This window comes from Malania oleifera, chromosome 13, assembly GCF_029873635.1.
Source record: "Malania oleifera isolate guangnan ecotype guangnan chromosome 13, ASM2987363v1, whole genome shotgun sequence".
NCBI lineage: Eukaryota > Viridiplantae > Streptophyta > Magnoliopsida > Santalales > Ximeniaceae > Malania > Malania oleifera.
In genome coordinates, this window is record NC_080429.1 from 17,156,812 (window position 1) to 17,183,937 (window position 27,126).

The following is a 27,126-nucleotide window of genomic DNA, read 5'->3' on the forward strand; positions in this document are numbered from 1 at the left end:
TGATGTTATTATGACATCACCTGCCACATGGCAACAGGTGATTGACGTAGAGGATAAGGTTTGGATCACTGACATAGCGTGATCCTAGCTGTTCAAAGAAAACACACCTTCAACGGTTGGGATTGCACTACGTTACGCAGGTGACATGATCCAACTTGTGCGGATGTGGTGGTGCTATGTATCACCATCCTACGCTAACACCTGTCCCATTTGACTTTTTTTAAAAACCATTAGTATATATATATTGTTTTCTTTTTATTTTCTTCCTTTTGCTTCTCCCCCTTCCTGAACCTTCTCTCTTCCTCTCCTCTCTTCTCCTTAACTCCCTCTCTCTATCTCTCTCTCTCTCACTCACTATCGCCACCCACCATAGCCGGCCTGCTGTTGCTATTAAGCTGAAATGGAAATGGAGAAAATATGGAAACGAAGAAAATGGAAACTCCTTAAAAAGAATAAGCTACAGGTGCGTACCAAATTCATTCCATCAAAAACACAATTATCACGTGCTAAAATAATCCATTAAAAACCACGTGCTCATTATCCCATTATAATGCAATAACTCATTTCCTTCTATATCTATATTATGTATCTGTAAATAAGAACATTTGTGTTGTGTGAAGTGTGTAAGTGTAAGTGAAGTTAGTGAGCGAGAAGTGTGAGAGTGCTGAAAGGGAGAGAGAGAAAACTATGAGAAGAGTTGAGTTGAGTGTGTGTCTCCTCATCTTGTTTTTCTCCCAGGATATAGTATATCTGGTGTGCTCCGTGGAAGTAGGTCGGATTAGACCGAACCACGTAAATCTGGTGTTTTTATTTTTTGTGCTTGTTTTGCTCGTGTGTGTGATTATTGTTCATAGATCCCTAACAAGTAAAGAAATGCCATCCTCACATCCAACTGCTCGAGCTCTAGACCCTCTGAGGTAACAATGCTTAAGACTGATCTGATGGTTGTAAACTTCACAACCGATGCAAAAATGTTAGTGTAATCAATTCGTTCTTTTTGCTTAAGTCTTTGACTACCAGTTCGGCTTTGTATCTCCTCAATTCGTCATGCTCCTCTTTGATCCTGTACACCCACTTGTTATAAAGAGCATTCTTACCTTTGGGCAACTTAGCTAGTTCCCATGTTTTTTTGGAGTTGAGGTATTCCATCTCATCCTTCATTGCAAGTTCTCACTTGCTCAAATCTCCTGCCAAACAAGCTTCATCGTGGCATTCGGGTTCTCCTCCATCTGTAAGAAGTAAATAATTTATATACCTCTTATTTGGTACATGCTGTCGAAAAGATCTCCTAAGCTTCGGAGTTGGAGTAGAAGACAGTGGTGAGACAATCTGCTCCACAGGTTCCTCTACATGAGGAATCTTGGCATTTTGTTGTTGTGTCTCCTCTGCCTGAGGATTCTCGGTGTTTCGCTGTTGTGTCCTGACACCTTCTAGGACATCATCCAAGTCTACATATGTTGTTTCATTTTGAATTGGTTCTGCGGGTTTTTTTGTGTGTCTGTCTTTGTACATCACCTTTTCATTAAAGATCACATATCTGCTTCTGATCACCTTCTTATTTTCATCATCCTAAATGCTATACCCATACTCATCTTCACCGTAACCGATGAAGGTGCATTTTCGGGACTTTCGATCAAGCTTGTTTCTAACATGATCATTAACATGCACATATGCTACATAACCAAAACTTTCAAATGTGAAAGTCTCACCTCCTTTCCGCTCCATGCCTCTTCTGGTAGATTGTTGTCCAATGGTACTGATGGACTCCTGTTAATTAAGTATGCTAATGTATTGACTTCTTCTGCCTAGAATTGCTTTAGTAGGTCTGACTGCATACGCATGCTTTTGGCTCTTTCAGTCAATGATCAGTTCATCCGCTTGGCTACGTCATTGTGCTGAGGCATACCTAGCACAATTTTTTCCATCCTGATACCATGCTAATAGCAGAATTTCTTGAACTCGGTGTCGTCATACTCACCACCATTATTGGTTCTCAGCTTCTTGATTTTCAAACCAGTTTCATTTTCAACCATTGCTTTCCAAATCTTAAAAGCATCAAAGACATCATATTTTTATTTCAGGAAGTAAACCCATACCTTCTGAGAATGATCGTCAATAAAGGTCAAGAAGTAATTTCTTCCACCTGGGGATGAGACGGTTAATGGTCTCCGTACATCTAAGTGGACTAGTTTAAGTCTCTCCTTCTTTGGGGTACCGGTGTATGTTTGGAAACTGACTCTCTTCTGTTTCCCAAGTATACAATCCTCGCATATATCAATTTCTATTGACCGGTGTATGTTTGGAAACTGACTCTCTTCTGTTTCCCAAGTATACAATCCTCGCATATATCAATTTCTATTGACCGTAGATCACTCAACTTTCCCTTTGAGTGCATCACCCTGAGTCCCTTCTCACTGATATGATGAAGTCAATAATGCCAAATGTTGCTATCGACATTTCTTGTAGCAATTGAAATAGACATACATGCATCTATAACATCCTCAAAATTTACATCATCATCACCATTTATAACCATACAAAATAATTCCCTCGAGTATCATCTACCCCAAAAATACAAAACTCTATCAAAAACTCACCCTACAACCTGGGTAATCAAATAAACTCCCTATCCGCAAGCCTGATCTGCTCACCTAGAAGGCTCACCTGAAAAATGATAAAATAATAGGGTGAGACAACGCTCAGTAAGTGGAAATATGTTATTACTAGTGTGTGGCGACTAAGTCGTAAAACTATAATAATAGTATGTAAAACTGCATGATCTGGTAAATCTGTAAAAACACATATATCACATGTATAGTAGCTTAAAATATATGTATCATCTGAACTTTCTATCATTCATACTTCTAATATCATATTATATAAAACAAAAGCTGTAAAACTATATACATACACATAACTGTGCTTTATCCCTGGAACTCTGTATGTCATGATTTGACCCCTCACGACAGGGTTGTGCAGCCCATAGGCAGGACTTAATCTGGTTGTCCCTCCAGATAAGTCAATATACTCTACACTACCTCAGCACGACCAAACCGCATCCACTCCTAAGCTTGGTACTGGCTGCTACCTCGTCAAACCGGCCCCCTCAACCCAATGAACTGGGGAGCTGCATCCTCTCCGAGCACAGTTTGACGGTACCCACACACTATCTGAGATATGTGATTGCCCTCTATCTGTATATAGCAACGGTACCATGCTCTGTATTCTTTATCTGTATATATCTGTAATCATTTCTCAGGGATCTGATACTATATATATATACATATATACTTTTTTACTGTTCTCATCATGTTTCCAAAATTACCATAACGCTATCTTTTGTACTGTAAATACTGTAATCTCTGTATTCTGTATCTGTAGCATCTTAAGGCTATCTCTGTATATCTGTCTATATACTCTGTCTGTATACTCTAAATGTTATGGTAATAGGAAACATGGCATACTATAAATACTGTATATGTTGTTCTGAATAAAGTTGTAATATACCGATCTGAGTAAAACTGTAATATATTATTCTGGATAAATATCTGTGATATACTGATCTGTATAAAACTATAACACATTGATCTAAGTAAAACTATAATATATTGTTCTGCATAAATATATGTGATATACTGTTTATATCTTTGTATTCTGTATAGTATGATATACTGTAAAAACTATATAAGTTCTTCATCATATAAATATCTACTCAGGCCACACAAGCATTTAAAACTCATATTCTGTAAAACTGGGTAATAAGCTGGTATATACATATGTGTAAAATCTCTGATAACATTATAAAAATTCCTAGCATAGCATATTTCCCTTACCTTATCTCTCAAAAGTCCCTACTATACTTTAGCCCTATACTCGAAGGGTTCTCCACTTAATACCCTGAAAACAACATTCCCCGGAACAAAACATTAGTATTTTCTTACCTACAACATTTCCTATAACTGCAGGGAAAACAGATTCTGAATAAAATACCTTACCCTGATATTGGGATGAATTCCGAACCAACTTCCCTAACGATCATCTCTGGCAGACTTGCAGAGAACTTTGCTAGGAGCGTCGTGGTAGCCTCAGATCTTTAATCCGACGAGAAATGGAGCCAGGATCAAAGAGAGAAGGAGTGAGGTGTGTTTTGGAAAGAGAAAGGGAGAGTTTGCGCTGAAAATTCGTCCAAAAATCCAAGTTTTCACTATTTATAGAGTCGAATTCGTCGATGAGACACGTCATCTCGTCGACGAGTCCTTAAGAAGTTTCGCCGATGAACTTCCTCCCACGTCGACAAATTTCAGACTGCCCCAAGAACCCCTCTCGGTACTTTCTCGTCGACGAAACCTGTCCTCGTCGACGAGCTCCTCTTATATCCTCGTCGACGAGGACCCTTCTAATTTTTCCAAGTTATTATATCCAAAGTGCAATGTCTTCGAAAAACGCGAAGAGTTCGTCAACGAAGATTGTTGCCTCCTTCTGTTTCTATTTCCATTTCCTTCCCTCTTTATTATTTAAATACCATTATTCTTCGGGTCACTACATTCTCCCTTCCTTATAAAATTTCGTCCTCAAAATTTACTATTCATATAACTCATCATTCTTTAAAGGCAAAACAGTCTACATATTTTATTACCTGCCTTCACTTATGGCAGAGGAATACCGTTGTTATATTTTATGTTCTGGGAGATTACACAAATAGAATTAAAAACTACTTACTAACTAAATAGTACATGTACCTGCAAAAGAAACATTACCTAACTATTTACATTATCTGGTTACTCTTGGAACAAATGTGGGTATTTTTTTTTAATTTCATCCTCGAGTTCCCATGAGGCTTCTTCCATAGCATGGTTCCTCCACAAAATCTTCACTAGCTGAATTTCTTTAATACGTAGTTCTTGTGTCTTTCTGTTTAAAATCTATAATGACGTTTCTTCATAAGCTAGTGAATCCTTGAGTTCTATCTCTGCATAGCTAATTATGTGGGACGGGTCTGAGACATATTTCCTTAACATAGTAACATGAAACACGTCATGAATTCGAGCCAAAGTTGGAGGCAAAGCTAGCCTATAGGCAACTGACCCTATTCTCTCTAGTATCTCAAAAGGGCAAATATTCCTAGGGCTCAACTTGCCCTTCTTTTCAAATCTCATAACTTCTTTAAGAGGAGCTATCTTCAAAAATACTCGATCTCCCACATCAAACTCTAACTTTCGGCGGCGAGTGTCTACATAGCTTTTCTGCCGACTCTGTGCTGTACTAATTCTTTCTTTAATTAGTCGGACCTTGTCGCGCGCCTATTGTATTATCTCTGGACCCAAAACTCGCCTTTCACCTACTTCATCCTATAAAAGAGGAGAACGACATCTCCTACCATATAATGCCTCGTAAGGTGCCATGCCGATGCTAGCCTGATAGCTATTATTATAAGCAAACTCAACTAATGGCATAAACTAAATCCAACTGCCCCCAAAATCAAGCACACAAGCACGAAGCATATCCTCTAGCGTCTGAATCGTCCTCTCAATCTGACCATCTGTCTAGGGATGGAAAGAAGTACTAAATGCTAATTGGGTACCCATAGCCTCCTGAAAACTTTTCCAGAATCGTGAACTAAACCGAGGATCTCGATCCAAGACTATGGATACTAGTACTCCATGAACACGAACTATCTCCTGAACATATGTCTTTTCCAGTTTTTCTATGCAGTCGCCGACTTTAATAGGGATAAAATGAGCAGTCTTCGTCAAACGATCCACAACCACCCAAATTGCAATCAACCCCTGTCGCACTGATGGTAATCCCATAACGAAATCCATTGAAATATGATCCCATTTTCACTCGGTAATAAACAATGGTTGTAACTATTTTGCCGGTCTTTGATGTTCAGCTTTAACCTGCTAGCACATAAAGCACTGTTGTACAAATTCAGCTATCTCCCTTTTCATTCCACTCCACCAGAAATACTCTTACAGATCCCTGTACATTTTAGTACTGTCGGGATGAACCGTGTGTAGGGATCTATGAGCCTCCTCCAATATAGTTCTCCTGATCTCAGCATCTGAAGGAACACATAGCCTAGTATGGAATCGCAGGGCTCCATCATCTGATATGCTAAACTCCTCTCCCTGACCATCCCGCACTCTAGCCATCACCCTTGCCAACTCCGCATCATCCCCCTAAGCTGCTTTAATCCTCTCGTATAGTGTAGGCTGAACCACTAGACTGGAAATAACTGCCTGAGGACTCTCCTCTATCAATTCTATGCTAAGCCTCTCCAAATCCATTAAAATTGAGTGCTGAATCTCCATAGCTGCCAGTATGGGTCCCATTGATTTCCTGCTCAAAGCATTTGCCACTACATTCGCTTTTCCTAGGTGGTAACTAATGGTGCAGTCATAATCTTTAATGAGTTCTAGCCACCTTCTTTGTCTCATATTTGGCTCTTTTTGGGTGAAGAAATATTTTAGACTCTTGTGATCCGTGAAAATCTCGCATTTTCCACCATATAGCTAATGCCTCCAGATCTTGAGAGCATACACCACCGCAGCAAGCTCTAAATCATGGATAAGATAATTCTTCTCATATTCTTTAAGGTGTCTAGACGCATAAGCAATGACCCTGTCGTGCTGCATCAACACGCATCCAAGACCCTTCAAAGAGGCATCACTATATATTACAAAACCGTCCTCCCCTGATGGAATAGCTAGAACTAGCACTGAGACCAACCGCTGTTTTAATTCTTGAAAACTCTGCTCATAGTCGTTGGTCCAATCAAACTTCACATTTTTCCTTGTAAGTCGTGTTAATGGACCCGATAGTCTGGAGAAGCCATCTACGAAGCGCCGGTAATAGCCTGGTAGTCCCAGAAAACTCCTGACCTTCTGTACACTACCTGGCCTTTCCCAATTCTCCATTGCCTCTATTTTACTTGGATCAACTGATACACCTGCTCCAAAGATTACATAGCCGAGAAAAGTAACTTGCCTTAGCTAGAACTCACATTTCTTTAATTTTGCATACAATTTCCTTTCTATTAATATCTATAACACCAGTCTCAAATGATACTCGTGCTCCTCACAACTCCTCGAATAGACCAATATATCATTAATAAACATAACCACAAACTGGTCCAAATATTGATAGAACACTCGATTCATCAAATCCATAAATACCACTGGTGCATTAGTCAACCCAAACGACATCACTAAGAATTCAAAATGCCCATACCTGGTACGAAACGCAGTCTTCAAAATATCATCTGCTCTGACTTTCACCTGATGGTAACTCAACCGCAAGTCAATTTTAGAATAAACCCGGGTCCTCTGAAGCTGATCAAACAAGTCATCGATCCTAGGGAGAGGATATTTATTCTTGACTGTCAATTTGTTTATCTCCCTATAATCGATGCACAATCTCATGGTTTCATCCTTATTTTTCATGAACAAAACTTGCACTTCCCAGGGCGACACCCTAGGCCTGATAAACCCCTTGTCCAGCAATTCCTGTAGCTGATCTTTCAATTCTTTCAACTCAACTACAGCCATAAGGTACAGTGCTTTAGATATTGGTGTAGATTCTGACAACAAATCTATAACAAACTCAATCTCACGGTCAGGCAGCAAGCCAGGCAATTCTTTTGGAAAGACATCTGGAAACTCCCTCACTACTGGTACATCAGCTTGTTTCAATTCTACTTTTGGCAAATCTTTTATGTATGCGACATACCCTTGAAAACCATCCTACAGCAATCTCCTCACCTGAATGGCCGACACCAGCCATGGCGTGGCACGTACATGTGAACCCACGAATTTGTATTCTTGCTCGCTCAGGGGTCTGAAAATCACTTCTTTCTGATGGCACTCTATGCTAGCGTAATAAGTAGCTAGCCAGCCCATGCCCAATATCACATCAAACCATGCATATCAAGGATCACAAGATCGGCTAACAGCTCCCTCCCCTAAATACTTATTGGAAAATTTCGTAGCACCTTCCTGCATTTTACCACTGATCCCATCGGCGTACCCATAGATAATTCTACATCTAGTAGCTGAGTCTCTACCCCAATTATTCTTACATACCCCGCCGATATGAAAGCATGGGTGGCATTTGTATCAAACAAAACAATAATTTTATATGGTAAAACAGTAAGTGCACCCGTGACCATGTCTCCAGCCACCTCAGCGTCTTCCGGTGTTAATGCATAGACTCTCCCTGGTGCAGTTATTCTCTACTGACCTCTGCGAGGCGCCTGATATCCACCCTGAAATGGCCTGGGAGCCTATGCATAATTAGACAACATATAACACGATCGAGCCATATGACCCGACCTCCCACAGTGATAACAAACATTCTCCCTCAGTCGGCACTCACCAAGATGTCTCCGTTCGCATCTAGGACAAATGATGGGAAGCTGTGCACCCTGAAATCTATCGTGTTCCACCATCTATATCGAGTCTCCGCAAAATCTACCTCCTCTCCAAGGGCCTCGGCTGAGACCTGCCTGAAAACTTAAGGGCGCTGTCCTCTTCCTCTTCCTCTGACTCTGTGTCTTCGTCTCTCTAGATAGACTCTCCTCTGCTATACTAGCCCTGTCAACCAACTCTGAGAAATCATGAATCCTCAGTACTACCACCTGCCTATAAATATCACGCCTTAGGTTCCTGTCGAACATCCTCGCCTTCTTTACTTTATTGGGAATGATATATGGTCAAAAAAGTGAGAGCTCAATAAATCTCGCCGCATACTGCTGAACATTCAATGATCCCTACTGCTGAACATTCAATGATCCCTAGGACAAAATCATAAAATCTTGTACTCGAGCCTCTCTGACTGAGGCAGGATAGTATCTATCAAAGAACACATCCCTGAATCAAGCCCAAGTCATCGGTACTGAAATCGTCCTCTGCTCCTCCAACATTCTGGTGGCTGCCCACCATCTCTCGGCCTCCCCTTCCAGTCTATATGTAGCATATAAGACTCTCTGCTCGTCGGTGCAGTGAAGTACTGACAAAATCTTCTTTACCTCTTGCATTCAGTTCTCAGCAACTGCAGGGTATGTCGTCCCAGAAAAGCTAGCGGATTCATCTTCATGAATTTCTCTATGGCACACCCTTGAACTAGAGATGGACCTCCCTGCTTTCTAGAGCTCTGTGCTATATCAGCCATAACTTGCCGAGCCACACTACGTAACACAACATTTGAATCTCCACCTCCTGCTCCAAAAGATCTCGCTCCATCATCACCACTGGCATGAGCGCTACTGCCTCCTGGGTCCATCCTGTAACCATATAAAACACCATTTCAGAATCCTATTTCCCTACAGACCCAGCTTATTGAACCATAACTCCAAATTCTCTATTAACTATCCCTCCTAATCCTAACCCCAAATCATATCCCATAACCTAAATATATAACTCATCAATAGTTTACTATGGCTTTCCTGAAATCGTCACCCAGGAAAAACATAGAAACTGCCACGAAAATTTTGTATCCAGATCACAGAATAAAATCTCAAATTCTTTTTCTATATTCTAGTATTGTTTCCCGCTGCACTATAAAGTCTACAGAACCTAGCAACCTAGGCTCTGATACCAAATTGTAACATCTTCAAAATTTACATCATCACCATTTATATATATATATATATATATATATATATATATATATTAACTGCTCTAATACCCTCTGCTATGAAACTCAAGCCTTAGCAGGCACTGAGGTAATCCTATATATAATATTCATATCTACGCAACTGAAACATAAATCATATAACCATATATATAATACAATACCAGAATCCAGTATATACAAACCATAGCCATACAAAATAATTCCCTCGAGTATCATCTACCCCAAAAATGCAAAACTCTGTCAAAAACTCACCCTACAACTTGGGTAATCAAATAAACTCCCTATCCGCGAGCCTGGTCTGCTCGCCTAGTAAGCTCACTTAAAAAATGATAAAATAATAGGGTGAGACGACGCTCAGTAAGTGGAAATATGTTATTACTAGTGTGTGGCGGCCGAGTCATAAAACTATAATAATAGTATGTAAAACTGCATGATCTGGTAAATCTGTAAAAACACATATATAACATGTATAGTAGCTGAAAATATATGTATCATCTGAACTTTCTATTATTCATACTACTAATATCATACTTTATACAATAAAAGCTGTAAAACTGTATACATATACATAACTGTGTTTTATCCCTGAAACTTTGTATGTCATGATTTGACCCCTCATGATAGGGTTGTGCGGCTCGTAGGCGGGACTTAATCAGGTCGGCCCTCCATATAAGTCAATATACTCTACACTACCTCAGCTCGACCAAACTGCATCCACTCCTAAGCTCGGGATTGACTGCTACCTTGTCAAATCGGCCCTCTCAACCCAGTGAATTGGGGAGCTACATCCTCTTCGAGCACAGTTTGACGGTACCCACACACTATCTGAGATATATGGTTGCAATCTATCTGTATATAGCAACAGTACCGTGCTCTGTATTTTTTATCTGTATCTTTCTGTAATCATTCCTCAGTGATCTGATACTATATATATACATATATACTCTTTTACTGTTTTCATCATGTTTCCAAAATTACCATTACACTATATTTTGTATTGTAAATACTGTAATCTCTATATTATGTATCTGTAGCATCTTGATGCTATCTCTGTGTATTTGCATGTATACTCTGTCTATATGCTCTATTTGTATACTCTGAATGTTATGGTAAAAAGAAACATGACATACTGTAAATACTGTATATGTTGTTCTGAATAAAGCTGTAATATACCGATCTAAGTAAAACTGTAATATGCTATTTTAGATAAATATATGTGATATACTGATCTGTATAAAACTATAACATACTGATCTGAGTAAAACTGTAATATATTGTTCTGCATAAATATCTGTGATATATTGTCTATATATGTGTATTCTGTATAGTATGATATACTGTAAAAACTATATAAGTTCTTCATCACATAAATATCTACTCAGCCCACACAAGCATTTAAAAATCATATTCTGTAAAACAGGGTAATAAGCTGGTATATACATATGTGTAAAATCTCTGATAACATTATAAAAATTCCTAGCATAGCATATTTTCCTTACCTTATCTGTGAAAAGTCCCTATTGTACTCTAGCTTTATACCCACAGGGTTCTCCACTTAACACCTTGAAAACAACATTTCCTAGAACAAAATATCAGTATTTTCTTACCTACAACATTTCCTATAACTGCAGGGAGAGTAAATTCTGAATAAAATACCTTACCCTGATATTGGGATGAATTCCAAACCAACTTCCTCAACGATCAGCTCCGGCAGACTTGTAGAGAACTTTGCTAGGAGCGTCATGGTAGCCTCATATCTTCAATCCGGCGAGAAACGGTGCTAGGATCGAAGAGAGAAGGAGTGAGGTGTGTTTTAGAGAGAGAAAGGGAGAGTTTGCGCTGAAAATTCATCCAAAAATATGGGTTTTCACTATTTATAGAGCCGGATTCATCGATGAGACACGTCATCTCGTCGACGAGTTCTTAAGGAATTTCATCGACGAACTTCCTCCCTCGTCAACGAATTTCAGACTGCCCCAAGAACCCCTCTCAGTACTTTCTCGTCAACGAAACATGTCCTAGTCGACGAGCTCCTCTTATATCCTCGTCGACAAACCCCTATGTTCGTCGACGAGGACCCTTCTAATTTTTCCAATTTTTTATATCCAAAGTGTAATGTCGTCAACGAACGCGAAGAGTTCATCGACAAAGCCTGCTGCCTCCTTCTGTTTCTATTTCCATTTCTTTCCCTCTTTATTATTTAAATATCATTATTCTTCAGGTCACTACATTAGAAGTCCCATAAAGCATTGTACTTTTCTTATCTCGTGCAATCGACAGTGCACCCTTTGAAATCTTCCATTCATCGCCGATGAATGTTGTGATGTATCCTTCATCTGCCAGTTGACCAACTAAGATCAAGTTCTTTCTCAGGTCTATAATATATCTGACATCCTTCAGCTTCTATACTAACCCGTTCATCTTGATCTTCACAATTCCCTTGCTAGTTATGTTGCATGGTTGATCATTGTCAAGGTATACCTTATCGTAGTCACCTGGTATAAACTCCTCTAGGCAATATTTACTGCAAGTGGCATGAAATGAGGCTTCAGAGTCTAAGACCCAAACTCCTTCTTGCTTTCCAAAAGAGCATATCAACATATCACCTTCTTCTGAAGCAACATTTGTTTCTGTCTTCGCCTCATATTCCTTTCTTGGACCTTTGCACTAGTTTCTAAAATGACCGAACTTTCCACAGTTCTAGCACTCAATGTTCTTTGTGCCTTGGGAACCTTTAGGATTTCTGGATTTGGATCGCCTGGACCTAGATCTGCCGTGATTATTTGATCGGCCATTCCCGCTTCCTTTCCATGAATCTCTCTCTCGGCTTTCCACATTCAATGCTGAACTTGAAGTGGAAGCAGTGTTTGACATCCTGATCTTTTCTGTCAAAATTATGTTGACGACTTCATCAAAATTCAGCTTTGATTTCCTTGCAAGAACTAGTGATCGCAATAACAATACCTTTCCAACTCTTAGGAATCTGACTAAGAATCAGTAAGGCACAGATCTCACTATGAAACTTGATTTCAACTAAGGAGAGTTGATCCGACAACTCGTTGAAATTATTTAGATTTCTACTAAAACTTTCACCTGTGGACATATTCATGGTAAATAACTTCTTTATTAAGTGTACCTTATTGGCGGCTAATGACTGCTCATACATGTTGGAGAGCGCATCCATAAGAGACTTGGTGGTTGTCATGTGCTTGATATTAAAGGCACCAAACTTTACCAGCGTCATCCTGATAGCTCCAAGAGCTTTTTGATCAAACAACTCCCACTCATCCTCCTTCATGGAATCCGGCTTTCCCTTCAATGGAAAGTGCAACTCCTTACCAAACAAGTAGTCCTCAATCTGCATCTTCCAAGAACCGAAGTTGGTGCCTTTAAACATCTCGATCTTTGAACTATTTTCGTTCGACATCTTAATTCGTCAATCTAAAGATGGAATCAGCTCAAGTGGGAAGCACGACTGGATTCAAAACGGTTAAAAACCTTAGAAATGGTTCTAAGTCGTTCAAAAAATGGACTTGAAATGACTCTGAAAACCTGATCAAACCTTCTGGTCAAAATCGACCAACTTTCCGTTAAACTTAACGGAGTATACTCCAACTTAATAGAATATTCTGACACCGTTACTGATGACATTAATTAATGCTATTAACTAACAGCTGACGTGACAGGTGGGACCTAGTGATGATGTGGCGCTGACATAGCCCAATGATGATGTGGCGCTGATGTGGTAGTGGGGCTAGTGCTTACGTGTCTACTGACATGGCAGTGGAGCCCAGTGATTGTACTAAATTACACTAGATAAATTTCTAGGGAAGTGGGGGGCCACAATGGACCGCTTAAGTCCCACTTTCCTAGACAGATTTTTCCTTAGACACGTAATTAGCACAATATAGCTCTAAGGACCTCCGATCTGCTCCGATCTAAAAATTTTGCTCTAATCTAGCGACTTTGCTCCAACCTCACTTTGATACCACTTGTTAGGGTTCTTGGAACAATAATCACACACATAAGCAAAACAACCACACAAAATAAAAATACTAGATTTACGTGGTTCGGTCTAATTTGACCTACGTCCACAAAGCACACCAAATATGTAACGACCTGCTTAATTTACTGTATAATTAAACATAATCAACAGAGTGAACCCGAACCCGTGGGTAACGAGGTATACCTGACCTACACAACGGAAACCTAAGTAACAGTAAATATAAATTACATCCATCAAACCATAACATACATAATACAAGAGTCAACTACAATCCATAGTAACACTGTATTCATATACAATCCTCAAAGAAAATCCAAAAGTATATCTAGGATCCCACATCAAAATCTCCTGATCCTAGCTCAAAACTTACCCTTCTAGTGGGGTAGCATAACTAACTCAACGGCAGTCTTGCTCTGCTAGTCTTTCTGGGTTTCCTAAAAATTATTTAAGCTGAGGGTGAGACACCTCTCAGTAAGAGAAAATAAACTAAATATATTTATGTGACAACATGAATATTTAATACTAATATAGATATACAGTACATTTTGCATACTAGAAAACATTAATCATTTAATAACTGTATAAACATATACTTTCATATTTCTAATAAATTGCACTGTTCATGAACTGTCTAGTATAGCTAATAATACTGAAAATTTACCTAGGATGAATAGCTAGCTGATGTCATGTATTACCCCCCATGACTAGTTGTGCAGCTCGAAGGCAAGACCCGACAATGGCTGGTCGATCACTGTCGAGTCAAAAATGTCTGTAAGTACGATGGGCCCACCACACTCGGGTCCGAACTACCAGGTAGACATCTACAACTCTACACTGAAAGCCACATTGACTATCCATCTCCCACCCCCTCTACTAGTAGGGGCGGTTAGCACAAGTCTGAAACATAATAATCTGATCTGTATAGCTACGATACCGTACTCCTGTAACTGAATTGAACTATCATCCGGGTTCTAATAATATATAATACGTAATAATATACAGTTTAATGTAAATAGATTGATAGCATTTTCTGTAATAAGATAAATACATACGACCTTGTGCCGATTACATTCATATCTACGGTCTTGCGCCGAGCATTTCATAAATACAGCCTTGCGCCAAAATCATACATAATATATGGCCTTGCGCCGGCTATCAATCACGGCCTTGTGCTGAACATTTCATAAATAATAATCTGAGTAAACATGTTATTTATCATGTATTGCAAAATCGTAATGTATTGCATTATTCCATATTTTCTAAAAACATACTTTATCTGTAAAATTACCTTAACATAACACTTTTCACATAAAATAATATTCATGCCACACAATACTGAATAAGACCATATATTCTATATTGAAATCATATTTATGGCATTTCATACTATTACATACATTTCAATATAATAGCAGTATTTTCCTAAATAAACATTTTCTCAATGATATTCAAATATAATACATGTTTTCTGAACATAAATCTACTAGTAATTTAATAGTATATTCATGAAAAAATGACTGCTTTAATTTATTCCCTTACCTAATTTCTGAAAAGCCCCCCAAAATATACTGGTCGTGTACTCGCAGGGTTCCCCGTTCAACACCCTGAAATCAACATCTCCCAGAATAGAAATTCAGTATTTCTACGTGTACTACATTTTTTACAACTGTATGTAAGGCCAAATACAAAATAAAAGTCTTACCTTGAATTTAGGATGGATTCCAACTTAGCCCCACCAACGACTCACTCCAAGAAAGTTGAAGAGAACTTTTCCAGGAGTATTGTGGTGGCCTCGAATCGTCAAACCGACAAAAGATCGGCCCGAAATCCTAGAGAGAAGGAGGGAGGGACAAAAACTTGAGAGAGAAAGAGTTTCTCGCGTAATTTCTGTTGAAAATTTTGATTTTAGCATACTTATACACTGGCTTTCATCGACGAGACATGTCACTTCATCGACAAGGTCAAGAAGGAAATTCGTCGAAGAATACTATTACTCGTTGACGAAATTCAAAACTGAAAAAATAGCCTCTTGGTATCTTCTCGTCGACGAAGTGCACCCTCGTCGACGAGTCGCGTTCGTCGACGAAATCTATTGCCGCCCCCTTTTACTATTTCCATTTCCTCTTTCTTTATTATTTAAATAGTATTATTCTTTGGTTCATTACAAAATATATTATAACCTGGGAGAAAAACATGAGGAGGAGACACACACTCAAAATGTCGAGATTCCTCACGAAGAGGAACCTGTGGAGCAAATTGTCGCACCATTGCCTCCTACTCCAGCTTCGGAGCTCAGGAGATCTTCTCTGTAGCATGTACCAAATAAAAGGTATATGAATTATTTACTTCTTACATATAGAGGAGAACCCGAATGCTATGATGAAGCATGTCAGGTGGGAGATTCGAGCAAGTGGGAGCTGACAATGAAGGATAAGATGAAATCCCTCAACTCCAACAAAATGTGGGAACTAGCTAAGTTGTCCAAAGGTAAGAAGACTTTTCACAACAAGTGGATGTACATGATAAAAAAGGAGCATGATGAATCTAGGAGATACAAAGCCCGATTGGTAGTCAAAGGTTTCGAGCAGAAGGAAGGAATTGACTACACTGACATTTTTGCACCGGTTGTGAAGTTAACAACCATCAGATTAGTCTTGAGCATTATTTCCTCAAAGGGTCTACATCTCAAGCAGTTGGATGTAAAGACAACATTTCTTCACGGTGATCTTGATAAGGAGATTTACATGCACTAACCAGAAGGATTCTCAGTAAAAGGTAAAGAGCATCTTGTGTTCCGATTGAAGAAGAGCTTGTATGGTCTCAAACAAGCTCCCAGGAAATGGTACAGAAAATTTAACAGCTTTATATGCAGAAAAGATTTTCAGAAGTGCAATGCTGACCATTGTTGCTACTTTAAGAGGTATCATTCTAGTTATATCATACTATTACTATATGTCGATGACATGTTAGTTGCAGGACCAGATATAGAAGAAATCAGGAAATTGAAGCAGCAAATACCAGAGGAGTTTGACATGAAGGACTTGAGTTCAGCCAAGCAGATACTTGGGATGCGGATCTCCAGAGGTAAGCAACATGGAACGTTGCAGTTATCTCAGTTGGAGTATATTAGCTGTGTTTTACAAAGATTCAACATGAGGAGTGCCAAGGCAGTAAATATGCCATTGGCTAGTCATTTTCGTCTCTCCAAGGATCAGGCTCCCCGACAGATGAAGAGAAGGACTTCACGGCTAAGGTACTTTTCGCCTCAGCCATTGGAAGTCTCATGTACGTCATGGTTGGTACCAGACCAGACATTAGTCAAGCAGTGGGAGCTGTTAGCTGGTTTATGTCAAATCCAAGGAAGACTCACTGAGAAGTAATGAAGTGGATTTTGAGATATCTACGTGGCACTATTGATAAGTGCCTATGTTTCGGCAAAGGAGATTTGAAAATTTGAGGATATGTTGATGCTGATTTTGCAGGTGAAATTGATCATCATAGAAGCAACACCGGATATGTGTTCACTGTTGGCATAATAGTTGTTAGTTTGATGTTATAGATACAGAAGATTGTTGTTTTATCCACTACAGAAGCTAAGTATGTAGCAGTGACAGAAGCTAGTAAAGAGATGAATTGGTTTCAATGTTTGTTAACAGAGCTTGGAATAAAGTAAGAAAGAAATGTTTTGTATAGCGACAGTCAGAGTACAATATATCCGGCAAAGAACTCTGTATTTCATTCCAAAACCAAACATATTGGATTACGTTATCATTTCGTCAGGATGGAGTGTTAACACTGGAAAAAAATCCAAGGTAGCAAAAATTCAGCAGATATGTTAACAAAAGTGGTGACTACAGAGAAGTTGAAGTTGTGCTCAACTTCAGTTGGTATTCATGCTTGAAGACAGATTTGAGCACATCTTTATCTATATACTGGTTGAGATAGTACCTCTGCCATCAAGTAGGAGATTGTTAAGCTGAAATGGAAACAGAAAAAATGGTAACACCTTAAAAAGGATGAGTTCTAGCTGCGTACCAAATTCATTCCATCAAAAACACAATTATCACGTGCTAAAATAATCCATTAAATACCACGTGCTCATTATCCCATTATAATGCAATAACTCCTTTCCTTCTATATCTACCTTATATATTTATAAATAAGAACATTTTTTGTTGTGTGAAGTGTGCAAGTGTAAGTAAAGTGAGTGAGCGAGGAGTGTGAGAGTGCTAAAGGTGAGAGAGAGAAAAGTGTGAGAAGAGTTGAGTTGAGTGTGCATCTCCTATGCTTTTTTTTTCTCCCAGGTTATAGCATATTTGGTGTGCTCCATGGACTTAGGTTAGATTAGACTGAACCACGTAAATCTGGGGTTTTTATTTTGTGTGTTTATTTTTCTTGTGTGTGTAATTATTGTTCCTAGATCCCTAACAGCTACCAATAACCGTTGCTCGTCCAACAACCTTCATTGCGCACGACAGGGCCAAGGTAAGCCCCCTCTTTTCAGTTTCTTCTCTTTCTCTCTTTTCTCATATCTTTCCCTCAATTATTTCTTTCTCCTTTCTATTTCTATCTCTCTCTACTTTCAATCTCTTTCTTTCTCATCTCTCTAACCCACTCTTTCTCTCTCATCTCTTGCAGGTCCATATCTAGAACCCAAGACCTATGACTGATTCACCGGAACCCTAACCTTAAGCCGAACCTAGAAAGGAACTTAACCTAGGTTATAACTTAGGTCAATCAATACCCTAAGCCCTTTTTAGATCCTAAGACAATGCAGGAAAACAAAGAAAGGGGACTTATCTTAGGGTTTCGTGTTGATCAGATTGTCTTTTACTTTCTTCTACGAACTAAAATTGTAAAAGAGAAAAAAAAGAGTCAGATTCAGAAGAAGGAAAATAGAGGGAGAGATAGAGAGAGATAGAGAGGTTTTATGTGAAGAAGAAAGAAAAAATAGAGAAAGAGAACATAGAAAGAGAAAAAAAGATCAGAGAGAATAAGAGAGAGTAGAAAAAGAAAACAAAGAGAAAAAGAAAATAAAGAGGAGAGCAAAGAGAGAGAAATCTGCGAGAGTGTGAAGCTAAAGAGGGAGAAAGTAAGGAACGGAGAGAGGAGAGAGAGAGAGAGAGATTCGAAGGAAAAGAGAGAAAACACAGAGAAAAGGAGAGAAGAGAGAAGGAGAGAAGTGAAGAAAAGAAAGGGAAGAGGAAAAAAAAGATTATATATATAGGTTGGACACGTGTCACCGTACGAATGGTGACATATGACAAGCTTAGGACTGCACGTCTGGGAACGACGTGGCATGATCCTGGCTCTCCAATATGCATTTTTTCTGAGCAGGTGGATCGCTGTCACATCAATGATTTGTGTCAAATTTTCAAGACGAGTCTCATTCTGCCATGTAGAGGATGATGTCATGATGATGTCATTTTGCTATAAAAAATTCAAATTTAAAAAAAAAAAAACAAAAGTAGTGTCATGTGTCGCCACCGTTGGTTGACACGTGGCTAATTTTCTCAATCGGGTCAAATTCGGTTCAGACTGGTTGAACTAGTGTGACTTCTTCGAATTGTCGGTTCATTTATTTAATTTTAAAATTAATTTTTAATTAATTTTTAAATTTTAAAAATTTGAAAATAGTACAAAAATCAGAAAAATATAGAAAAAAATATTAAAAAATAAATAAAATTATTTGAGCTATTTTGATTTGGATAACAAGAAAATAGGAAAATAAAATTATAAAAAATGAAGGAAAAATCTTTAAAAATCCCAAACAATGTTGAAAATTTTTTAGAAAATTATAAAAAAAATGGAAATATCTGAGAATGTTCTGTGAGGTGTTTATCTAACAAGATTCCCTCATTTAAAGGTTTTATTAGATATTCCTAAATTGCACATTTTCTGATATTTTCTTTTTAAAATTTTAAATATTTATTTATTTTTTAAGAAGTTAATTAAAGACCAATAGATTCAGTTTAAAGATAATTCATAGTTAATTAGGTATCTTCGTAGAATAGGTGTGTAAAGGATGCTAGTACCTTCCCCTTGCATAACTGAATTCCTGATCTCAATTCTAGTAAAAACAGACCAAGACTACTAGTTTCTTGACCTAGAAGCAGTCTAGGGACCGATCAATAATTATTTAGTTGAGCTCATCGCATTTAGGTAAATAACATGTTAATGGCCACTTCATCAAACTTATAATATTATTATTTTTCATCATTTTGGACATTTTACTGGAATGTTGCGACAATCATTATAGAGATAACATTTTTCTAACAATGTCCCACCTCCTAAAGTTTAATAAGTTTATTGGGCACGGTTAATGATGCTCACATGATATATTTTTATCTAATCATTTATAAAAAAAAAATTATAGATATTCTCAAATATATTGTGATGGATGATATCAAGAGATACACCACTGGACTAATAGTGTCTTTATACCACTTTGAACAATAGAATAAATCTTGCTAATGATCGAATTCAAGGTGACAAGGATGTACTTATAGGTTTTATATTATTAATATAATAAATTATAGTTTAATTTAAATATTTTTATAAATATTTTTTTGTCTTTTCATCATCTCTTATCAACAGAAAAAAAAAATAAAGCACAAGGCCAGAGTTTTAGTGTTTGTAAAACCATAAGATGCCTCCTTATTTATTAGAGTAAAATCACAAAGTGGATTTTTGTAATTTTCCTTAAAATTATCTTGTCAAATTACATAAAAATTCATATTTTGAAAAATTAGCATTAAATAATAAATTGTAGATGACAATTTATTTTTTACTTTATATTTTCAAAATGTGAGAAAGAAAAATTAAACTAGTTCATGTAAACCGAGTTCAATAGTGTTAGATTATGACTTTACCTAAAATCTTAAAATGTTAGGTTGTGGACCAACAATATATATCAAGTTTTAACACTTTCTCACACGTGCAGCTTGACAGCACGTGGAAAGATAAACAAATGATAAATAACACTACAAAATAAATGCGGGCAACAAGATTAGAGCCCAAGACCTTAGCCAGAACTCTAATACCATATTAGGTTATCACTTTACTTAAAAGTTCAAACTTTTAGGTAAAATGGTAATCTAACAAATGAAAAAATATAAGAAAGAAAAATAAAATAGAACTCATTTAGTCGAATTAGTAAAACATGGAAACAAGAAGAAAAAATAATAAAAGTCTCAAAATATTAAATAAAAACATCGTAAAAATTTGACAGGTTATGCTTAGAATCATATAGAAAAAGAATAAAAGCTAGAAATTAAGCTAAACGATTCAAAGTCATTTTCCTGCACTCTTCCTAAGATTTTTTTTGGACTATATACCAAACAAAGTGAAATCGAAAATTAAGAATGTACTATATATATATATATATATATCTAGATGCAATATGGGAGACATAATTTGTTGTTAACATACTATCCCATTTCTTAGTGAAGCTTATCGTAGCCACTTAATTAATGTCTAGCAAAGAGATAATGAACCAAAATGGCATGTTATGTGGTATGCCTTATCAAATAAAAGATTCAATAAATCATATGGTGACAGAAATGTTATTAGATGTTATTTTTAGTAAATTATTAAATATTGTAAATAAACTAAGAAAACGATAAAAAATTAGAAATTAATTCCTCTTAGAGAGACTCCTATTTCATTTCTAAATGTCTTTTTATAAATATTTTATGTAATATTATAAAACTACGAGCAACTTCAAATAATTAGATGATTATCCTAACATCTATTTTATTCATGCCTATTGCCTATTCGTTGCTAAATTTATATATTTGTTAATTACTTTTTTCATAATTTGTTATTTGATTACAAATATATTATTCTACTCTTCATCATAAACATTCGAATGCACATATTTTGTTGCATTGCAAAGACACAAACTAGTTATTTAAAATGTTCATGATTTAATATACCTTTACATTAATTGTTGTCTTATCTTTTAAGGTGCATTGTTGCATTCCATTAATTATTACCAAAGAGACTAAATCATTAAATCCTTCCAATCTTATCAATGAAGTGACTTATATACTTAGGAGAATTTATAGAGGGGACCTCCCCCTCCATGTGTTCAAATCATGCTAAAATTTTGTATTCTTTATCCAAATGTTATAAAATTAAAAAATTAACTAATTTTTTATAATTTTTGAAATAAAAATAAAAATAAAAATAAAATAAAAAATATTTTAAAAACTTAATCAAACGCTTACAAATATATATATATATATATATATATATATATTATGTATGTATGTACAAATTAAAAAATCATTATTCAATGGTACAAGTCATTCACGGGTTAAATTTACTTTCTCTTGTTAATTTGTGGGGAATTAGGAAGGAGACGAACATGTTTGGCTTCCCATTTCTAAGAATAAGTAAGAGACTGGATTGTGTTTGTTAATAAAAACTTGCCTGCTTTTGGGGGTGAGCATAATTCAGTAAAACCCAAATTAACCGAAGTAACTGATGGAAATTGGTCGGTTTAGTTCGGTTAAGAAAACACGATCGGTCGGTTCAGTTATGGTTTTGCAAAGTTCGGTTAATCAGTTCGGTTAAAAGGAATGTTAATTCGGTTAACCGAAATAACCGATTTAATAATTAATTAAAATTTAAATATAAATTAGTATATGTTAATTAGTTAAAGGTGGGATGGGGAAATTCTACTCTTATAGTTTAGTAGTAAAATATCCTTTTTATTAATAAAATTAATAGATGAGGGGCTTAATTAAGTTGAAATTGGTAAAAAAACAAAATCTACAATTATATTCCATTTCAATTAATTAATTTAAAATAATTTGGTTAAATTTGGTTAATTGAATTACCCGAAAAGGTAATTCGGTCGGGTTCAATTCGGTGAGGCCCTTCTATTCGGTCGATTTGGTTAACAGTTTTTATTAACCAAAAATTTCGATTAATTAACTGAATTTGACAAAACTGATCGTTTGCTCACCCCTACCTGCTTTTATTTATTATATAACTTTTTTTTTTTTTTTATATTCCTCAGATTGATTGGATCTCACATAAGCTTGCTACTTTTTCTTAAAGTGGCATGCATTATGTTATCTAATTTGCAAGTATAAATTAAAATTATATGAAAACAAATTTTAAATAAAATAAACTAATTTAAATCATGAAAATTATTACATTTGGGCCATCTGGCCAAGTCTCACAACTAACATAATAAATTTTTTGAATTTGCTCACAGTCAGTCATTGCCACTAAGTATAGAAAAATTATATAGAGGATCTCTCGCTCCATGTGACACTGTACCTGTTTCCTTAATGTTAAACATGTCGCAAAATGATGTTATATTCATTAATATAAGAAGGACCCAATATCAGTAAGTGCATAATTAAAAAGACATGCACACGGACACGTGGAGGGAGAGGTCCGTGTATAATTTATCTATACTTGGTGGCAATGATCGGCTGCCGGCAAACTCAGAAAATTTGTTATTCTAGTTGTGAGACTTGGTCAAACTGCCCAAATGTAATAATTTTCATGATTTAAATTAGTTTATTTTATTTAAACTTTTTTCCAGATAATTTTAATTTATACTTGCTAATTACATAACATATGGCATGCCACTTTAAGAAAAAGTAGCAAGCTCATGTGAGATCCAATCAATCTGAGGAATAAAAAAGTAAAGTTATATAATAAACAAAAGCAGGCAAGTTTTTATTAACAAACACAATTCAGTCTATACTTTTATTCTTAGAAATGGGAAGCCAAACATGTTCGTCGGTTTCCTGATTCCCCACAAACAAACAAGAGAAAGTAAAATCGACCCGTGAATGACTTGTACCATTCAATAATGATTCTTTAATTTGTAAATACATTTATTATATATATATATATATATATATATATATATATATATATATATATTTGAAAGCGTTTGTTTAAGTTTTAAAAATATTTTTTATTTTTTGTTTTTAGATTTTTCAAAAATTTGAAAAAATTAGTTAAATTTTCAATTTTATAACATCCACATAAAGAATACAAAATTTTATCACGATTTGAAATAGTTTTATATTTTAATTTTTAAATAATTACAAAATACTATTTTTTAATTTATAAATTTAAATTTAAATTTAAATTTATTTTAATATTTTCTAGATTTTTATCTTCTTATCTTACACTCGTAGATTTGAGATTTAGAATTGAGTTTATAAAGAATTTATATAAAATATTACATAAAATTATAAATTTTCTTTCAAATATACACAAATTCAAATCGACGCCCCAAAACCATGTTCCTAACCACTTGTATTATATATTTTTTGAAAAATTTAAAACTAGTTCACTTTTTTTTTATTATTTTAAAAATTTTAAATAAAAATTAAGAACCTTTTTATAAAACCAGTATGTATGTTTGGAAGTTTTAAGATTCTATTTACTTGGCATGAAATTTGACTAGATATGAAAATATTTTCATAAAATTCTACAATATTTACATTAAATTTTAAAATATTTACATGTTTGAAATTTGGAAGGAGATATGTGAGATTTTTAAAATTTTATGTAGAAAAATTACATACATTTCTACTGAACCTTATAAAAATTAATATTTGTATATACTAAAAAATTATGTAGAAGCCTATTCCTCAATCTGTGATCTGTCCGGGCGTCTATTTTCTAAATTATAAAGATGAGATAAATAAATTTTATATTTGTTAATATTTAATATATAAAGTTATATGTTTGAAATTTAAGAAATAGAGAGGTCCAAGAATTAATTTCCTGTATAAATAAAAGAACCACAAATTCCAATTCCCAACCAACGTTTTGTTTTGGCTCCTCATCATTCATAGCACCCACTACCCCCACCTTTTTTCTCTGTTCTTCCTGTCTTTTTCTTCTCCATCTCTTCCTTCTTCCTCGTCGACCCCTCAAAAAATAAAATAAAAAATTCGAACAGCGTTATGAGTAGAACTCGAATTTCCTGGACTGTAATTACACTGCTGATAATTCATCTATTCAATCTCGCCATCTCCGCCCCCACCTCCGCCGTACCACCTCCGCTGCCAGTTCTCCCGCTCCCCACCTTCTCCCAACTGAAATGGCAGCAGCGAGAGCTCATAATGTTCCTTCACTTCGGCGTCAACACCTTCACCGACTCCGAGTGGGGCACCGGCCGCGAGAGCCCCGCCGTCTTCAACCCCACTCGGCTGAACGCTGATCAGTGGGTCGGCGTCGCCGCCGAAGCCGGGTTCTCCCTCGTCATCCTCACCGCCAAACACCACGATGGCTTCTGCCTGTGGCCTTCTCGCTACACCGACCACTCAGTACGGAGCAGTCCGTGGCGGGACGGCCACGGTGACGTCGTCCGGGAGTTTGTCGACGCCGCCAAGGCCCGCGGCATCGACGCCGGCCTGTACCTCTCGCCGTGGGATCGACACGATCGCAGATACGGCCACAACGAGGCCTACAACGAATACTACTTGGCCCAATTACAAGAATTGCTCAGAAAGTAAACACAGAAAGATCTGCTCTGATCGATCTTACTTGTTTTTAAATTTATTTTTATGCTAATGTGTGGTTTTATTTAATTTCTATTGGTTGTAGCTATGGGAGTGTGAGAGAGATTTGGTTCGACGGGGCGAAGGGGTCGAATGCGCCGAACATGTCGTATTACTTTGGAGATTGGTTTTCGATGGTGAAGGAATTGCAGAGCTCAATTAACATATTTTCCGATGCGGGGCCCGACGTGAGGTGGATCGGAAACGAGAAGGGGTTCGCCGGATGTACGTGTTGGTCGACGATTAACCGGACCTCGCTGTCCATCGGAAATGCTAGCATTGTTGAGTATGTCCCATCCGTAAGCCAAACTAAACAAATACTCAATTTCATTTATCCCGTTTTCCATTTTAGACCCAAAAGGGTTCTTTATTTATTTATTTGTTTTTTTGGATTTTGCAAGAAAATCAATGATAATATATATATATATATAGATATATATATATATATATATATATGAAATTTCACACTATTTGTAGAGAAAATCTTGTGTCATTTTCTGTCGTAGGGACAAATTTTTTGTTTTTGCCTTTTTAAGTAGTTGGGTCAATGTAAGCTTTCCTCTAAAGTCAGTTTTTTTCCTCTTGAAAAATACAGTGTTCAATACATTTGACAGAAATTTTCAAAGTTACTCTTTAGGGTATAGCATTTGACACAAATTTTTCTAGTTACGTTTAGGGTATACTCAAGCTCATTAATGGCGATTTTGATTTGAAAAGTACATACCAAAAAAGTGTCTTTGAATAATGATGCAGCTATATTAATGCGGGTGATCCGAAAGGGACTGATTGGTTGCCTGCCGAATGCGATGTTTCGATTCGACCGGGATGGTTTTGGCACAAATCACAAAAGCCAAAGCCACTAAGCAAATTACTCGAAATTTACTACAAGTCTGTAGGAAGAAATTGTGTGTTATTATTTAACGTGCCACCAAACACACTCGGGCTTCTTTCAAATATTGATGTGACAAGATTAAAAGAGTTCAAAAGAGCCATCGACACAATATTTACAAAAAATTTGGCTGAGAAATGCTCGGTACAGGCTAGCAGCCAAAGAGTAGGAAGTGATTTTGGGCCAGAAAACGTGCTAGATAGGGACCATATGTGGACCTATTGGGCCCCTGGAGACCAAAACGCAAGAGAGCATTGGATCGAAGTCGAATGCTTGGGCATTGAACGGGTCAGATTCAACGTGGTGAGGATTCAGGAGGCGATTGGGCTCGGTCAAAGGATCGGACGGCACAAGGTTTATGCAGACGGGAAGCTGGTAGCTCACGGAAGCACAGTAGGGTACAAGAGGCTTCACAGGCTTGAGATGGGAGTGGTTGAAGCCCATAGAGTGAGGATTGAAGTTAAAGGGTCTCGTGGGTTGCCTTTGATATCTTCGATTGGCCTGCACTTGGATCCCTATTAACTTGAAATAGGACAAAACCCTAAAAGCCTAAAACTCACCGCTCACTTTCCTTTCTGTACTTTTTGCCCAAAAGGGCTTATCCTTTTTTGTTTGGTTTCAATGTCTTCTGGTGTACAAAGGCATAAAGTGGTACAAAAATTCAAGATGTAAAGGTGCAGTATGGGGTTGTGGGCATGTGTTTTTGCATTTGCCCTGTTGATTTAAAAAAAAATAAAATAAAATAAAATGATTTGTATCTTCAAGTTATGATAATAAAGGAAGAACATTAAAGTGGGATCCATGCTCTCTCCGTGAGCACTCACCATCAATTTTTGTTTTGCGGTGGGGCGTGGTGGCTTTTTGCGTACTTGCTTACTCTAGAAATGGAAAAATGTTGTGAATGGTGGATGTCACCATCCATCTCTCTCTTGTTTCCCATGGTGGATGTCACCATCCATGTACCTGCCGCATCTCCATCTTTTTTCCCATGCATGTGAATCCATTATTATTATCATACAAACTCACTTGCTCCTCTCACGGCTATATAA

The 27,126-nt window shown here is 36.8% G+C and overlaps 1 protein-coding gene across 1 annotated transcript; it reads left to right on the top strand.

Moving 5' to 3' along the window:
* Positions 1–24,445: 24,445 nt before the first annotated feature.
* On the top strand, positions 24,446–26,877 carry LOC131146733 (alpha-L-fucosidase 1-like). The gene is made up of 3 exons (XM_058096490.1): positions 24,446–25,139; positions 25,235–25,474; positions 25,942–26,877. Exons 1-3 carry the CDS (start codon positions 24,592–24,594, stop codon positions 26,597–26,599), a joined length of 1,446 nt encoding a protein of 481 aa, XP_057952473.1. The 5' UTR covers positions 24,446–24,591; the 3' UTR covers positions 26,600–26,877.
* Positions 26,878–27,126: the final 249 nt, after the last annotated feature.

Bases quoted from the DNA above. Each gene is read 5' to 3' on its own strand.
- LOC131146733 (XM_058096490.1), top strand. From the start codon at position 24,592: ATGAGTAGAACTCGAATTTCCTGGACTGTAATTACACTGCTGATAATT. The intron at 25,140-25,234 runs GTAAACACAGAA...TATTGGTTGTAG, and splicing joins TTACAAGAATTGCTCAGAAA to CTATGGGAGTGTGAGAGAGA. The intron at 25,475-25,941 runs GTATGTCCCATC...ATAATGATGCAG, and splicing joins GGAAATGCTAGCATTGTTGA to CTATATTAATGCGGGTGATC.